The following is a 17,992-nucleotide window of genomic DNA, read 5'->3' on the forward strand; positions in this document are numbered from 1 at the left end:
AAATTAGTGTTTGCCTTATCTCAACCTTATCATCAAAAATTGAAATTTATACAGAAAAAAGGAATTGTGGTCAATTGTGGTTTTCTTCTAACTTTGACAGGAAAACAATATAATTTGAGGTTTTATTAGGTTTCTCAAAGGCAATTTAATTTGGTTTTTATACCAATGCCATTATGTTCTGTGAATCTCAGCATCAACATTGTTATTAGAGCCTTACTGACAGCCAATGCTGATACTGACATATCAGCATTGGCATTTATGTTTGCTGATGGAGCTTTATATAATCTATATATAAATATAATGTAACTTTTTACTTTTTAATATCAGTATCGGTCCCCAAAAGACTGTATTGGTCGGGCTCTAATTGTGCTTCTTGTTTGAGTGGCCACATTTTCTTTCCCTGCACTTGAAACTGATCTGTCTGTCTTTGTTTTCCTCAGACACCACAGACAAATTCAACAAATTGGCACTAGGGAGGAGTGAATGCATTTTCTTCGCTGCACTGCATCATTTGTTTCAGTCGATCCGTGGCATTTAATACAACAAAAGGTTATTAAATGTTCTCCAGTGTTCATGCTGCAAGTTTCCCTTAGATCATTCTGTTGCAGCATCACAACAGCAGAATTAATGAGAACTATTTTTAGCACCGTTCGTCCAAGAACGGGTTTCACCCTGAAACCACACTACAGCACAAAATCTATTCTCTTATTCATTGTATTGAACACCTCACCTTATCGCTTTTTCAGAAGAAATATGATATAGGTTTTCTGCTGAACAGAGTGTTATTACATTTTTTTATTATATTCCAAATAGAATAGAAAATAAAACTCTTGCCTCTTCATGGGTCATGTTAGGTTAGCACTCTGACGACAAAGATGATTGTTCTATAGTTTGGGGTTAACATTAAATGAAAACAACTGTTGAACAATACATACCCTGTCAAAGTCGCTAATAGATATTAAGCCAACATTTGCTAATATTACATTGTACTGACTGGCTTATAGATGATTTATTAGCTACAAACACAATGGTCACCAGTTTGTCAGTGGATTTATACAATTGGTTGAAGGCTGAAACAGTTAATCAAGGTGTCAATTAACAGATCCGTATTTTAGAAATAACAGAATTTATAGTTATATAATTTTACAATTTTATTAATTAAATGATACAAATAAATTAGATACATTGAATCCATCGATTCATAAACAATGTAGCGCTGTAAATAATTTGTGTTTCTTCATAATTAATAAACTGACTCATTTGGTCTATAGCAGTGATTCTCAAATGGGGGTACGCGGACCCCTGGGGGTACTTGAAGGTACTCCAGGGGGTACTTGAGATTTTTTTTTTTTATATTTAAAATTAGCATCCATTCAAAAATCCTTGAAAAATGTTACTTATATTCAAATATTCAATATAATATAAGTGTAATTTTATGAACTAAATTTTATATTCAGTAGGCTTTTAAATTTAATTATCCTAAAAAAACAGAATCTCCCCCATACCGATGGTTTGACCCAACCTGGCACACGCCACCTGTCATCGCCTGTCATCACCTGCCTTGAAAACTTCAACAATGGAGTCGAGTTGAAGTGCAGCAGCAATGCTGCTGAAACACGGAGGGACAAGCGCCAAAGAAGGCGAAACCAGAGCAGAGAGCCTTCCCTAAACAACACCGTGAGAGCTTGTGCCTCTTCTGAGGCTCGCTAAAACGTAAAAGTTTTCCGTTGTGAAGTTAATGATTCAGAACAAGAAGTCCGCGTCTCTACCGGTACCCTTTCAAAATAAAAGCATGTAATACAAAAGCGGAAATGAAATTGTATGACCTTAAAGCGAACAAATATTTCACAATAAAAATAACAGAAAGACACTTCACCAATATTAACATTAACATAGATTGGGTTATTTACACTTTTTGTTTTTTTTCTGTGGGGAGAGATTAGTCAACAGTGGCATTAAGCCACCACATCTTCCATGGTATCTCCAGACAAAACATGAAAGTCATGTTGGTAAGCCGCCTAAGTTTTTTAAGAGGAAACTTTCTGAATTCAGGTCATCTCAAGACACGATGCGAAAAGCCTCCCAGAAGCAAGCGGAAACAAGCTACCTGTCAGTATTCTTTTCGATCCTTAAAGAAGATATTTTAAGATGATAAATATAAAAACAATATGTTTTGAGCTAATCTTTTATTTAAAACTAAGTTAATGATTCATTTTTTGGGAAGAAGTGTTTAGCTATAATTAAGTTCATGAGTTCAGTTTGAGAACATATCTTTATTATGATCCCAAAAGAGGTCACTTTAAGTTGATAATTATTTTGATGTGCACAAATCTTTATTTATATTGAGATAATAATAAAAGTCTAGTTATTTTTATATCTTTTTATTTACAAATAGTTCAAGAGAGACCACTACAAATGAGCAATGTTATGGAAATTGATGGAGTTTTAAATTTGAATGTGTCTAGTTACAAGGATTAATAAATCACATTACATCTTTCTTTCAACCAAAAATGCTTTGCGCTGGTCAGGGGGTACTCGGCAGAATTTTTTCTTCAAAGGGGGTACGTCACTGAAAAAAGGTTGAGAACCACTGGTCTATAGTATGTAAACAAATGGCTAAAAAATTGCAGTCGCAGCTTAGCAGAACTGATTATGTCCTTCTTAAAATGTCTGAACAAAAATTTCAGTTTACAATCACAGAAGACTTTAAAAAAACAAATATTTGAGAAGCTGGAATCAGTGAGTCACTATTATTTCAATTATCGAATAAAGTTAAATGATAAATTGTAAAAATAGAAAAAAAAAATCAGATTAAAAAACAACTAATTGATTTATCAACAGATTATTTTTACTCTACATTATTATAATGAATCCTAAATGAATCTCTAAATGAATTTGAAATGAATAGCTTCAGATTTGGTTTGTAGAGCACTTGAACGACGTGCACCAAGTTTGTTCAGTTGCAGAGGAATATGCCACAGTCGGTTTATTAAAAAACGTTGCTGTTTACCATTTTGGGTATTGACCCTACACAGTCCATTTTGACCACAGCTTTCCTGCACGTTCTCCACCCTCAGCTGTGTCGTGTCCATCTGTGTGTTGCTGTGCTGGCTCCCAAGTTGCCGGGTTTGTAATCCCCCAAGCATGACCCAGCTGACATGGTGTGTCTCCGCTGTGGAGCGGCTGCCAGCCCTGGCTCCGGCTTGTGGCATGAAGCTTCTGTTGGCACAAGTGGTTTGTGGCCATAAAGGGCGTACTCAACAGTGCCACAAAAACTCATCAGTCAGTGAATGCTGACGAGACTTTACTACAAACTGTACACAGGAGCAGTGCAGAGAGAGTCCACACAGCTCAAATAAACTATGACAAACTTTTTCCTCCTCTACTGTTTACTCGCCTGTTGAGATTAGCGCCTTTGGCTGAGAATCAGGCCCTAACATTTTGGTTTAAAGTCTAAAGATTTTGAGTCTTTAAATCCCTCAAAGAACGGCACTTTTGAGGTTTTCTAAAATGGTGACATCTTTGTGTTTGCTAGTTGAGCGGACCAGACTGTATTTAGCTGCAGGCAGAGCTGGAAATAAATAGGGCTCATCTAAAATGTAAAGAAGGTTTTTGCTTTTTAGATTAATTCAGTGTCTTTCTTTAACCTTCCCCAGTTGAGAGAAACCTTAAGACACGACCTGAAAATGTCAGACATCTTAAACAACCCCACGCTGTTCCCCCTCTGTTACCAGAGCAACAGGCTCTGCAAGAAGAGCAAACAAAATTACATCCCTCCATAATGAAAGGTGTGTGTGTATTTGTGTGGTTGTGTGTGTGGGTGTGTTCTTGATTGAGCGAGGGAGCGAGAAAGAGGGAAGGGTGGGGTGTGGGAGGAGAGGGAGAGATGCAGGACCCTGCTAGACCTGATCCACCAACCCCCCCCCCCCCCCCCCACACACACACACACTCTTAAATTCAGTTTCTTTTTTACTCCATCTTAGATTCCTCCTCTTCTGCTCCATCTGAGATTTTACATCCCATTAATTTTATGGGGATTTATTTATATTGGATGTGACATAGTAAGCATTCTATAATCGTATTTTCCAGACAAGAAAATCACATTTCTCACATTACCACTGCTACATAGGGCCCAAACAGTTTTGCGTTTGTGTGTGTGCATGTTTGCGTTAAGCTGCATTAATGTCTATAAAGATTTAGATTGTGAGAATGTCAACAGGGAACAGTTGCCTCCATTACTTTCTGTTCAGAGGCAAACCCTCTATAAATTTAGACAAAATTACTTCTTTCCGTCAGCGCTTCCTTCCACAGAGCTAATCAAGAAGATACAGGGACAAATCCTCCTCCCTGAAGAGCAAGCCTTCCGCTGACAATCCATGCTTTCGTCTCCAGCCGTCTTTTCAATATTCAGTTGTCCTTTTTTCCTTTTTCAAATGCAGTGTATTCACCGCAAAACGCAAAGAGGAGTTCCCTTGTTCAAACTTTTGTTCTCCCCTCTTTGTGTGAGTCCCACCATAGGCTGCTTGGAGAATTTATGACTTTTGTTGCTTAGCTGAGACTTTTCTGGGGCCACTTGTGCCCATTTATTCAGCTGCCTGTGTTCCCAGATGCCAGCTCACGTTTGGCGCTTGGCTGACAGGTTTCGACAGAAACAAGTACAAAGTGTTTAAGGAAGCTGTGGTGGTAAAACAATAAGCAGGATGGCAGCAGGGACTGTTCGCGAAGTTACTTCCTCAGACTGCTCTTTATATTACCGTACTAAGATTTGCCCTTGTTTTTTTATTTGTCAGTAGAATTACTCAAAGATCTTTGAACAGATTTGTCCCATCCTTATACTTGGTTTTAGGATGGGACATGCACTCAGAAAGAATTAGCCTGTCTTTAACATTCTGAGAACTTGTTTTTTAAATTTTCCCCATTTACCCAGACAATAGTACATGCATCATGATGAAGAAAAGCTGATATATTTAGGGAACTGATATGTGGGAGTGTGGGAAATAATGTTCAGCTTTATTGACTTTGAGGCGACTTTTTTACCTTTGCCGAGGCTTGCGCTCTATTAAGTGCCATCCTAGTTTAAAATGGAGTAGATGTTTGTTCAAGGTGTATTTTTGCCTCTTTTTTTTAGCTTTGGCTCTTCCAGTACATCATAAACACTTTTGGGATCTGTTTGTCATGCTGTGAGTTTACATCCTACGTCAACATGAAGCTGGAGAATTTGCAGTTGCTTTTGGATTGAAGTTGACAACACTGAGGGTCCAAACACTGGGACTGATGCTGCTTTTGATATGCTTTCATGATTTGAATCTATTATGATTCATCTCCCTTTGCTCTTCTGTCACTATGCTTTAATGTGCCGCAACATGAGATCATTCTTCCCCTTGAGTTTTCTGCCTAGCTGGACTTATTTTAAGTGTTCAGTTGTGTCAGAGAAATTACCAGCAAAGCAGGAGGAAAATGTGTGATGGTCTCAGCTATTAAGGTCGCAGACCTTGGACCAATTTACATGACAAATGGGAGTTATTGCATTAGGTGCTGATGTGGGTTGTAATTTCCCCCAAAGGGACGGACCTGATAGTATTTTATATGCACTCATTGAATGTCTAATGTGTCGTGAGATTGTGGTGGAGGTGAGATGATACAGAAGAAGAGATTAGAATTGAGCAGCGGGGTGCAGGGAACAGTGCTGACCCACCAGCTGAATGAGTCGACCTTCATCTTATCCTCTCCGCTTGTTAATGTGATGGAGTGTGCGCTTTAATATCTAACTCACTGTCCGTGGGGTCTCATTGTATCTATCACAGTGTTTATCATTGTACCTATTGTATTCAGTGCACTGTAAACATGGGGGCTCATACCGTGCACCCACTATAAAGGAGAGTGTTTCCATACTGACACCAGTATGTTGATGGTATGTGGTCTGTTTGGCAGTGTGAATGTGAGTGGTTGTGACAGTTTGTATCAAATTTTGATCTGTGGAGTGCGCAGTTAAACTAGGACTGGTTTTCTCATATTGTTTATCGTTTTCACGAGATGCAAATAATTAAATACAAACAAAATTCTTCCCCAAGTTTATAAATAAACAATATCACACACTATATAAAGCTTTACAATATTATATTTTATCACAAGTGTTAACTGGACATACAGTATGTTGACTGTCTGAAGGATGATCAGTCCATTGTTTACGTTGCTGTGCTGGGCCTCTTGTGTTAATCACATTCTTATCTCTTTCCTCCAGAGCGCAGCGATGGAGGAGACTGTCATTTGGGAACAGCACACTGTTACGCTACACAGGGTAGGTATCTCTTCTCCTCCCTTATTTTCACTCTACATCTACTTACACTATGTTGAAACCTGTTTTTGGTCTCAGCATCTGTCTGTCCTTTCTATCCACTTCATGTCTTTGTCCCATCACTCCATTCTTTCATTTCTATCTCCTATATAGTACTGTATTAAATCTGAGATATTTCTTTCTGACTCAGAGGTTTATTTATTTAACGCACTTAGTCCAAAATTTAACTGTTAGTTTTGTGGAAATTGAGAGAACTTTATTTTAATCTTTTTCGAAAGTCGTTGACACTGCCTATCCAATCCTCCACGGTGGGAGGCTGAGGAAGAAACCAGTGCCTCGTGAGGGCTTTTTTATATGATACCAAAGCATACATTTATCAGATTGCCTTGCCTTAAGATTTATATTCCCTAGAAACATTATGGCAGGGGTATGTCAGTGTCAAGTATGCTTGTCAGTATATTGTGACATTCTGCCCAGAAGGGCCTTACAACCAGACACCCCAAAGTAATGATTGGCTTCATGAGATCCAACATGCGGCCTCTCTTCTTGTGAAATATGCTCTCTGTTTTGGTATAATCAGATTTTCATATATAAATAATAGTTTTGGTTGACACACAACCCAAAAAATGCTCTAATGGCTTATGTAGCAGTTGATGATCTTCTTTAACCAAACTTTCATGATCTATTGTATTTTTGTATTGTCAGTGTCCTAATGTATTTGATTCTATGTGTGCAGGCACCAGGGTTTGGCTTCGGGATTGCCATATCTGGAGGTCGGGATAACCCTCATTTTCAGAGTGGTGAGACCTCCATTGTCATCTCAGATGTCCTGAAAGGAGGCCCAGCAGAAGGGCTACTGCAGTAAGATTATCTTCCATTATTAGCATTCCAGTTATATTGCTGGTTACTAGTATTAAATTACCCTGCCTGCTCCAGAAAGATTCAAGCCTGTCTGTTCTGTGTCCCCCCTCTGCAGAGAAAATGACAGAGTGGTTATGGTCAATGCTGTCTCCATGGACAATGTGGAGCACGCGTACGCCGTCCAGCAGCTTCGTAAAAGTGGGAAAATTGCCAAAATTGTGAGTATCAAAGTCCCATTATGAATGAAATAGGACAAGTTGTAGGAATAGAAATAATTATTAGAACGTTAAACCAAAATCAGGGACGACAATGTTTTTGTCATATGTATATTAATGGTGGAATTTTACTGTTGACTCGTATGCGAAGTGTGATTGATTCACCTTGGTGTAAGTGAGTGGTCGTCATCAGGCTGCTGTCAAATCTCATTTCCCTCAGACAATTCGACGGAAGAGGAAGGTGCATGTCCCCATGGGCCGCCTGGGGGAGAGGGAAACTATGTCAGAGCATGACGAAGAGGAGGACAGTTACGATGAAGAGATATATGAGACACGGAGTGGACGCAGTGGTGCTTACAGTGGTATGGGCGGGGCCATGGGCAGGCGCAGCGGCCGGAGCAGCGGGCGAAGGGACAGGGAACGCGAGCGCAGCGTCTCACGGGAGAGGAGTCTCTCCCCACGCTCAGACCGCCGCTCGCATAACCTGCCCCCACGTCCTGCCAAGGTCACACTTGTGAAATCACGCAAAAATGAAGGTGAGGCTCGCAAAGTCGGGGATAGAAAGCGTAAGCAAGAGAGTTTAGTGTCTTTTGAACCTATTACAGCCGCTGGTAATCCAAGAAATCACCTGCCATTTTATTTACCCCACTACTACCAGACAGCCAGGCTTTCAGAAGAGAATAAGACCTTCAAATCAGCATTGGTCATGGGCCAGAGTAAACAAAACTTGCCAGCCACAGCTAAATCCAACTCAAGTAAATCTAAGTAGAAGAGCAATTAATCTTCTTTAATCAGTACCGTTAATCCCTCTGGGAGCAGCGGCTCTCCAAGCAAAGTGTGGTCAGTGTGGTGCGGTTACGAGAACTCTGTGCTAACATTATCTTTGTTGCTGCCGTTCACTTTGTAAGCAGAATATGGCCTGCGCCTGGCCAGCCATATCTTTGTCAAGGACATTTCCCCTGAGAGTCTGGCAGCCAGGGATGGCAATATCCAGGAAGGGGATGTTGTACTGAAGGTGAGACAGAAGGAGAGGAGTGGGGGTGGAGACAACAAGCCTGGTGAACATTTGATATGTTAACATCATCAAATATTTAAGAAACTATTGAACATTATTCTCCATTTTACATTTTGCTTTTGAAACAAAAATAATTGATCATATGTATATATATCATGTTACACCAACACCTGTGCTTATGTCTAAGGTCTAATTTAATTTGCTGCTTGGTGATTTCACATTTTTGAGAAAAATGTAATGAACTATGTTAATAATGCAAAGGTTAAATCATTTATTCACCAGGAATTTTCAAAATGAGTCTCAACTGAACCAGTAATTTCACATATGTATAATTTTCACATTGCGCTACTTTCTTTAAATAAACAAATTATATTATGAAGGTCAATAATACTCATTCGATGACTTTACTGCATCTTATTTTCCCTTGTTTGTGATGCTTATCATAGCTTTTCAAACGACTAGTGTCACATTTGCATTTGCTTCTGATCTTGTCCCCCTAAAATGGTGCAGTTATAGTCCAAACATAACTCTTCATAGGACCGTTATATTGTACAGGGTCTTAAATTGAGTATACTGAATTGAAAGAGATGTGCGTAGTTTGTAATGTGTCTGTGTGCTTAGGTTTTTTCTTAATGATACGGATGTAAGAACACTTCAATAAATCTACTAACAGACCAACATGGAACTAATAAGTAAATAGAATCTTTTACAGTATTAAATTATGGATGTAAGTCATAAAGGGACTCGGATACCTAGTCAGAACTATCGTATTTCCCTTCATGATGGCCTGCAAAACAGTTGTTGAAACTAACAGAAACCCTGTTTTATTTCATGTGAAACAAAAGCATCTTTATTTTATTCATCACCCTTTTTCAAATTCTGTAGCTGTGATAGAAAATATTACTTGTCACAGCCATGCTTAATCGTCTTTTTTCAACCCTAATACTCTCAGATCAATGGTACAGTGACGGAGAACCTCTCCTTGATAGACGCCAAGAAGCTGATAGAAAGGTCAAAGGGCAAGCTAAAAATGGTTGTCCAGAGGGACGACAGGGCGACCCTGCTGAACATCCCCGACCTCGATGACAGCATTCCTTCAGCCAACGCCTCTGACAGAGATGGTGAGAGGGGTGTTAAGAGTTGCATTCAGTTGAAATGGGGCAAAGCTTCAAAGCAGGACTTGTCAGCGCCAATTTCACTCCACCCTGCTGTCGTTGACCAGTGGCTCCTGTTTGATCAGACATTTCAGATATCCAGTCTCTGGCATCCGACCATTCCAATCGATCGCATGACAGACATCGTAGCAGCCGCTCCCGCTCACCAGACAGAAGATCTGAGCCCTCAGACCACTCAAGACACTCGCCCCCTCAAATCAGCAATGGCAGGTAAAGACCGTCTGTCCACAGATGTATGGTTTGGAGTCGTCATGAATGAAATGCAATAGAATCGACTAAGTGTGAAATGTTAATCTCTTTTAAATTTTCATTTAGATGAACTCAGTATTGTTTTCTCTCCAGTTGATATAATAAGTAGTAATCCAGTACAAACAATAAAACACATATCAATAAAAGAAAGTGAAGGGAAAAATGATGGTAGAAGCCACATGACTGCAGTGACCACTTTTCACCATTCTTCCTTTTAAACTCAAAGGATTATACTGTCATCTCATCCACACTTCATGAGATTTGTTTGCCTTTTTCTTTCTTTTACACGTCAACAGCTGGAGAATACCGTAAGTCATCTTATCAGCCTCAGTGAGTGTGTCGTATTTATAGTAGTAGTAACCCCTGAATAGATTTAAAGTAGAGGAATAGTTGTGTTCTTGTCTTGCTCTGTTTTAGGTGTCGCAACTTTGACAAATTATTTTAAAGATAGCCTTGATTCCAAAAGAGAAATGAAGAATTATGAATACACATCAGTTGAAAAGACTTAAGACGATCACACATCTCATTTTACTTTACTCATTTTACTTGACAATCAGTGTCATCTGTCTCCTCTTTTACTTGTGACTCATCTGTTGTACTTTCTCTGTTCTCTTCTGCCAATGTCTGACTCCTCTTTGTAAGAGTGTGTGTAAATTAAGATGCCAAAAGAAAAATCGTGTTAGTAGTTTCCAGGAGAAGCATCGAGATCAAGTATTTTAATTAACAGGAAAGAGATTTGGGAACAGGATGTTGTTATTTATCTCATCCTGATCTGAGAGCTTTTAAATATTTTCTCTCAGTTCAGGAAGTTATTAGTTAAATGTAGAGTCTCGATTAGGACTGAGAAGAAAAAAAAGTTTGTTCCCTGTCCAGCAACGTCAAACTTTGTTACCCAGTCTGTGAATAAAGCGGCACTCTGCCAGTTAAGCTGTGCCAGTGAACAGGCATGTGACCAGAAGGTCTGAGTCACAGCCACAGATCTGGACCAGCGGTCAGCCTGCTTAGCTAACTGCTGTTCCCTACGGATTCCTCATTAGAAACACATTGGAGTGACAAGAATGGGGAATTATGTAATTATTTAAAATTTTCTGACTGTTATTTGGTCAAATCACAGTGTTAATGCTTTAAGTCAAACCTAAACCAGAGCCACACAGTAAAATTCACCTGGAGGACAGGAGCTGCTTTGACACTTTAGATAAGGTCCTCTAAAAATAGACCATAAAAAATGTAGAAAGGAAAAGTGGTGACCTTCAAGATTAAGACAGCTTCAGACTCGCGCTGTTTGTCGTTACCAGGCGGGAGTCAGTAGAAGAATTTCTTATGGTTTCAATTGGTATTGTTGCGTGTGGCCAACAACTTGCAGCCTTAGAGCTTCCCTGTTGCCCCCAAGATCAACATCTCCAGAATACACTATTTATAATATTACATCTTTGTGTTTCTAAAGATAAACTGTACAAAAATATCTATTTTTGTCAGCAGTCACAGAAGTCGTGATGACGAACGGACCTCGAAAGCGGCTTCGACACCAGTGAAGCTACCGGAGGACGTTCCTTTACCCAAACCGAAGGAGACGGCCATTGCCAGGGAGGAGAAACAGCTTCCTCCGCTTCCAGGTCAGAGACTTGGCATCAGCCATTAAACCAGATCATTGTGTGAAACCTTTTTTTAATCCAGATTTTAATCTGATAAACACTTGTGACATTTGTAAATAAATAAAAATGCCTTAATTCGTCTGCCTTTCATTTGCAGCAGAACATTAAATGCCTTCAAGATAGTAAAGTGAAATCTTGTTTAAACTGGCCATTTTTGTCCTTTTTTAAAAGCACAATGCCTATAAAAAACTTAAATGCAGACGCCTGCTGAGCCCGGCTGGATTTGCCTGAAGCCAAGTGAAAATAAACTGTATGAGTTGATCGAGTCTGACGTTCCTCCCCAGCCAGCAGCACTCTGGTGCCTTTCTGTTTGACCTCCCTGCTCAGGACACTGTGTGTGTGTGTGTGTGTGTGTACAGTTGTGTACTTGTTCTCACTTAAACATAAGGGTCTGCACTAATGTGCAGTTGTGACAGTGTGTGGGGGAGTATCCCTCTGTTTTTAAATATTGGGAGAACTGTTTTACATGTTTCCATCAGTTTGCATTAACAACACACGTTTTTATGTGTGTGTTTATGTTTAGAGCCCAAACCGGTGTATGCTCAGCCTGGACAGCCAGATGTAGACCTGCCCGTCAGTCCCTCTGATGCTCCTGTGCCAAGTGCTGCCCATGATGACAGTATTCTACGGTAAGAGAGTCAAATATGTGCAAATGTGAACGATTTCCAGTTAGGTAAAAAGCAAAATCCACCATGTGTGCTTACTTCATAACGACTCAGCTCAATTTGTTAATAAAAGAAGTCAGCTGTAAGGAAACCTTTTAAACTTTCCCCTTAGCTATTTATACAACAAATGACACAAAACATATAATTATATGTTATAGGTTTTCTCGTAAGGTAAATAAACAATTTAACTATTAAAGGGTGCTCAACTCTCTACAGCTGGTTGTGCGCTACACATTTTACAGTCGTTTACTGTGGTTGTTGTTGTTGGCAGCAAACATATTGAAATGTATTCAAATCTACTCTAGGATTGTATAGTATTGTATCCATCATCAATTTTACATATATGCTTAACTATTCATAAATCGTAGTTTGTATTTGTTAAAAGTAACTTCCATCAAAGTATGGCATGTCAAAGAAATCAGCCCAGCTCTTGTTTTCTTCCTCAGGCCGAGCATGAAGCTGGTGAAGTTCAAGAAGGGGGAGAGCGTGGGGCTGCGTCTGGCGGGAGGGAATGACGTGGGCATCTTTGTAGCCGGCGTGCTGGAGGATAGCCCAGCTGCTAAGGAGGGCCTGGAGGAGGGCGACCAAATTCTCAGGGTGAGCCACTTTATTTTTAACACAGCAAGTGTACAAGCCGACAGCTGAAATCAAGCCCTTTTTATAAAGTTGCTGTAAAATTAAGCTTGGAGTTTAAAATGAGACCTGTTAGTGTGTGCAACAGAGAATCACGTTTTATTCCTTTTGGTTTACCCAGTGGGCAGCTCATAGTATCTGTAAACAGCCGTGTTTAATGGGGAATGCGTCCTCAAGCTTTTCCTTTTTTCTTTTTTAAGTCATGCTTTTACAAACTAGCTGCTCTAAAATTCCTCGGCCTCCTGGCCGGTCTCTTAGCAATTGGCCAGAGAGATCACATGCACAAAAAACGGTTTCCTATGCCGTGTTTGTCCCATTTCCTCACAGTCGTTTATCTCTCTGTTGGGACCACCTCCTCTTTTCTCCAAGTTTAATGACAAATGTCTTGAATTCTTGCGGCGCAGTTAAACCTGCAGTTACCCAGGCAATGCTGAAAACAGGAAGAGCTATGTTAACCTTTATCTTAAAAGATTTACATGTGTTTTCTCTCATGCTGTCTGTAAAGAATAAAGCCATATCCACAACCTGAGCTTAAAAGTCTTAAATCATTTAACATTAACCTCTGTTTTCCTAAATTCCAGGTAAATAATGTAGACTTTGCAAATATAATCCGAGAGGAGGCGGTGCTGTTCCTCTTGGACCTTCCTAAGGGTGAAGAGGTCACCATTCTGGCCCAGAAGAAGAAAGATGGTAAGTGAAGTGAGAAAGTAGAGGAAGCAAGGGTTTAATTTCTAAATTGTTTAACTCACTACTCTTTCCTGTTCAGTGTATCGGCGGATCGTGGAGTCTGATGTTGGGGACTCCTTCTACATCCGGACACACTTTGAGTATGAAAAAGAATCTCCATATGGGTTAAGCTTTAACAAGGGCGAGGTGTTCCGTGTGGTGGACACCCTCTACAATGGCAAGCTGGGCTCCTGGCTGGCTATCCGCATTGGCAAGAACCACCAGGAGGTTGAGAGAGGCATTATCCCCAACAAGAACAGGTGACCGCATACTAAGAGACTATGTGTCTGCTTTGAATTCCAGTCAAGTTCTCTAAAAGAACGACATGTCCCCTCATTTGTAATACATTTGTTATGATTATCATAGCCATGTAATGTCCTCAGGTACTGGCAGTGTTGAGGCTGGCTGTGCCAAGTCTGTGACACTTTTTTTATGACACTCCATTAACTTGTGATACACTAAGAACTTGTCTTCCTGCTGTTTGTCAACAGAGCGGAGCAGCTCTCCAGCGTCCAATACACTCTCCCTAAAACAGCGGGCGGGGACAGGGCCGACTTCTGGAGGTTCCGTGGTCTTCGCAGCTCAAAGAGGAACCTGAGGAAGAGCAGAGAGGACCTCTCCTCCCAGCCGGTCCAGACAAAGTTCCCAGCTTATGAAAGAGTTGTACTGAGAGAGGGTGAGGAATTTTATCTTTTCTGTCAGGCTATAAAGTCTGTTAATGTGAGAATACAATGATTCAGTTTTGTATTTATGTATTTGATTATGTTCAGCTGGCTTCTTGAGACCGGTTGTAATTTTTGGGCCCATTGCTGATGTTGCTCGAGAAAAACTCGCCAGAGAAGAGCCGGATCTGTTTGAGCTTGCAAGTATGTTTTTATGTGTCGTAAATTTATTGATGATGACCACCACCAATAAACCTGCACTGAGACATTTTTCTTCATAAATCTTTTGTACCAAATTTTCCAGAGAGTGAACCAAGAGATGCAGGAACAGACCAACGTAGTTCAGGAATCATCCGTCTTCACACCATCAAGCAGATTATTGACAGAGTGAGTAACCCTCCTTTTTTTTATCATATTTTGGATTATATCACCATGGATATGTTTTATTCACCTCTCTCATTTCCTTTCTTTAACCCATGAAGGACAAACACGCTGTGCTGGACATCACCCCGAACGCTGTGGATAGGCTGAACTATGCTCAGTGGTATCCGATCGTAGTCTTCCTAAATCCAGATAATAAGCAGGGTGTGAAGAACATGAGGACCAGACTGTGTCCTGAGTCCAGGAAGAGCGCCAGGAAGCTCTATGAGCGAGCCATTAAACTGAGGAAGAATAACCACCACCTGTTCACCAGTGAGTGTGCAAAATGTATATCTGCATTGTCTTTTTTTTTAACAGTTTTTTCCCCCTAGGTTGTTGATTGTAACACAAACTATTCTCTCTTAGCCACCATCAACATGAACAACATGAACGACGGCTGGTACGGAGCTCTGAAAGAAACAATCCAGCAACAGCAGAACCAGTTGGTTTGGGTTTCAGAGGGCAAGGTGAGGAAAAGTGGCCAACTGGTTGATCTATTCCACTGCACTGAACATCATATGAGTCCTGCTAGTCTGACTTGGTGAGCCATCATGTGACCGTTTCTCTCTGCTCTGCTCAGGCGGATGGCAATGCAGAGGATGACTTGGACATCCACGATGACCGTCTGTCCTACCTGTCGGCGCCAGGCAGCGAATACTCCATGTACAGTACGGACAGCCGACACACTTCTGATTATGAGGACACAGACACAGAGGGTGGAGCATATACAGACCAGGAGCTCGATGAGACTCTGAATGACGAGGTGGGTCTGCCGACGGAGCCCGCCATCACCCGTTCTTCAGAGCCTGTGCGAGAAGACCCGCCTGTAATTCAGGACACCCCTGGTTACCCTGGATACCAGCACCCTGTGCAGCCTGAACCATCAAGTCGCATAGACCCAGCCGGGTTCAAGATGGCTACACCGCAGCAGGTAAAGTTGGTATCTAGCTTTGCAGGCAGTCCACTGCAGGCTGTGCCTGTCAGAAATAAAAGCATGGCTAAATGTATGACTGCTGGGCAGAGGAATAGTTCCTTTGTGTTCAGTGTCTTGTCCTGACCTTTGTCAGATTAAATGTCCTTTGTTAAGTGATAAACATGTTTTAGAAGCTACTGGTATGTTATCTATTCTGACCACATTTTGTAAGTACAAGCTCTGGCTGGTGTTAAACTGATTCAGTGTACGGAGGACGATCATGGTGTTGGGGTGAGCTGTGCCTTGTGTGACAGGGTGTGTTATAAATGTCTCTTAACAATACTTCACAGCAAGATGAGTCTGCTCTACCCATGTCCTCTTTGCCTCCATCGTTGGTAACGCCCCCTGCTGTTGAGCAGCCTGTACAGCTTGAGGGTATGCACCTAGAGGAGCCGCCTGCTGCAGCCGCAGCTCCTCAGGCTGACTCACTTAGCAGCCTCAGCCCCGCCCCTGAGCTTATTCCGCCCCTACCACCATCACACGAATCCCACCAGTCTGGACCGTCTGGTCCAGAACCAAAGGTACCCACTGTTTCACCAGCCACTCGGACCGGGCCTGGGCCCCAGCCTGCTGTTTTAACTGCCTGTCTTCTCGCACATGCTTTCCACTTGCTCTCTGCATGAAACGCCCACACTGTGTGACTCACTGATCCCACTGTGTGCCTCTGGCTCCCAGAGAAAATGTGCGACAGACTAGTCCACATGCACCACAGTGGGCTGGGAGACCAGAAAGACTGGTACATCTGAGTCTTTGACCAGGGTGAAGACATCCACAACCAGCCCTAACTGTTGCCTCTTACTTCCTTTGCATGGCTCATAATGGTTTTTGGGTTCCTTTCAGCTTCTAATCTCCTTTGTAGATGAACAATAGTGGCACTTGCGGTGGCATTGTAGAGGTAGATTTGTGGTTTGTTGTAGTGCCAGTAGTTTGACGTTGCATTAGATGCAAACTGAATGTTGGTTGCATGATGAACGCTAACCTGCAGACAGTACTCTTGGTAATGATTTCCATCAAGCAATTCTCCCTATGGAAAAACAAACTTACATCATTGCACTGCATTATGTCTTCTGTTAAATTGTTTCCCTGAGTAGATGCCAACAAATCATCCTTCTTCCATATGAAGTACTCTAACTAGATTTGCTGTCTACAGGCTACACATCATATGTTTGAAATGAGGCCTTTCAGAAATGGGAAAAGTTCTTGTTGGGTCACAATTTATGAGACATGTTGACGTTTTAAATCCAGATGTGTTTATTATCACCATTCTTGAAAGGCATCTTGTCAAACAGGCATTCAGGTCTGTTTCTGAGTAATGGATTAAGGTTTGCTTGTGTATTTGCACTTTGACTTGATGTTTGTTGAATTAATCTGTACTCAGATTTTTCTAAACTGTTTAATCTTCTTAATTTTCTCAAGCTTTTGGTTTGTTTCTCAGCATTGACTTTAATCTTGAAGTTATTCTTAATCTGATGTTGGGAAAACACTTTTCCCTGACAGCTTTCTTTCCTGCAAAATGGTTTGTTCTTTTAAGTTCAAAGTAATGAGGGGATGTATGTATTAATTAAGTGTTGTTTCTTCACAGATGTACAAAAAAGAGCTGTACAACATGGAGGACCCTGTGCGAATCAACCACGGTCTGAAGCAGTCTATGAGCTACTGTCACCAGCCGCCGTACCAGGACAAACAGCCATACCGTGAATACGACCACCCGCCTTACGGATACGATGGAGGTGGCTACACAGAACCAAAGCCTCACAACTCTGACTCTCACCCGCACTACGACAACCGTGTGCCTCATTACAACGAACAGTGGCCCCCCTATGACCAGCAGACCTCGTCCTCCCACCCCACGGGGTACCACACGGGCCACCAGCAACCCATGGGCTACAGCCCCCATTCCCCCTACGAGGATGGACCAGGGAGGGACTACAGCCCCCCTCAGCCGCGCTATGATGAGGCTTCACCAGTGGGCTATGATGGCAGACCACGCCACAGTAAACCTGGGCCCATTCGTTATGATGAGCCCCCACCCCCGCCCCCAGCAAGCTACGACGCCCGCTCTCCTTACGAGGCAGAACCTCACACTTTTCCCATTAACTCACCTCGATCACCTGAGCCTCCAAAACAGTATTACGGCGACTCTGGTTTGAGGCCCACCTATATGCCCGGGCCTCCAAACCGGGGCTATAAGCCAGGGATGCACGAGCCCATAAACTCTGAACCCACCATTCCCTCTCCTAAACCAGAGGCACTGCCCTCCCCAGGTGAGCAAGCAATCTCTCCAGGCTCCAAACCCCTCCCTCCCCTGCCCAGGGACGACCTGGATGACGACCCGGCCATGAAACCACAGTCAGTGCTCAACAGAGTCAAGATGTTTGAGAACAAACGGTCTGTGTCTATGGACAGGGCTAAAGAGGGAGGAGAGTCGGCAGCACCCAAGGTACGTTACTC

The 17,992-nt window shown here is 41.8% G+C and overlaps 1 protein-coding gene across 10 annotated transcripts in view; it reads left to right on the plus strand.

Annotated features, from left to right (window-relative positions):
* Positions 1–17,992, plus strand: part of tjp1b (tight junction protein 1b) — a 53,509-nt gene that overhangs the window by 28,153 nt on the left and 7,364 nt on the right. For 4 of the 10 annotated variants that reach the window (XM_062389517.1, XM_062389513.1, XM_062389516.1 and 1 more), the window contains 20 exons: positions 6,242–6,298; positions 7,032–7,156; positions 7,272–7,374; positions 7,592–7,907; positions 8,280–8,386; positions 9,339–9,507; positions 9,627–9,771; positions 11,287–11,423; positions 11,986–12,091; positions 12,574–12,724; positions 13,342–13,450; positions 13,527–13,746; positions 13,978–14,162; positions 14,257–14,352; positions 14,453–14,535; positions 14,631–14,841; positions 14,935–15,035; positions 15,149–15,499; positions 15,832–16,062; positions 17,124–17,981. In XM_062389517.1, coding sequence (XP_062245501.1) covers positions 6,242–6,298; positions 7,032–7,156; positions 7,272–7,374; positions 7,592–7,907; positions 8,280–8,386; positions 9,339–9,507; positions 9,627–9,771; positions 11,287–11,423; positions 11,986–12,091; positions 12,574–12,724; positions 13,342–13,450; positions 13,527–13,746; positions 13,978–14,162; positions 14,257–14,352; positions 14,453–14,535; positions 14,631–14,841; positions 14,935–15,035; positions 15,149–15,499; positions 15,832–16,062; positions 17,124–17,981 — 3,861 coding nt within the window. The remainder of the gene's footprint in view (positions 1–6,241; positions 6,299–7,031; positions 7,157–7,271; positions 7,375–7,591; positions 7,908–8,279; positions 8,387–9,338; positions 9,508–9,626; positions 9,772–11,286; positions 11,424–11,985; positions 12,092–12,573; positions 12,725–13,341; positions 13,451–13,526; positions 13,747–13,977; positions 14,163–14,256; positions 14,353–14,452; positions 14,536–14,630; positions 14,842–14,934; positions 15,036–15,148; positions 15,500–15,831; positions 16,063–17,123; positions 17,982–17,992) is intronic. The other 6 variants (XM_062389523.1, XM_062389515.1, XM_062389518.1 and 3 more) reach the window with 5 other exon arrangements.

This window comes from Platichthys flesus, chromosome 6 (genome assembly GCF_949316205.1).
Source record: "Platichthys flesus chromosome 6, fPlaFle2.1, whole genome shotgun sequence".
Taxonomy (NCBI): domain Eukaryota; kingdom Metazoa; phylum Chordata; class Actinopteri; order Pleuronectiformes; family Pleuronectidae; genus Platichthys; species Platichthys flesus.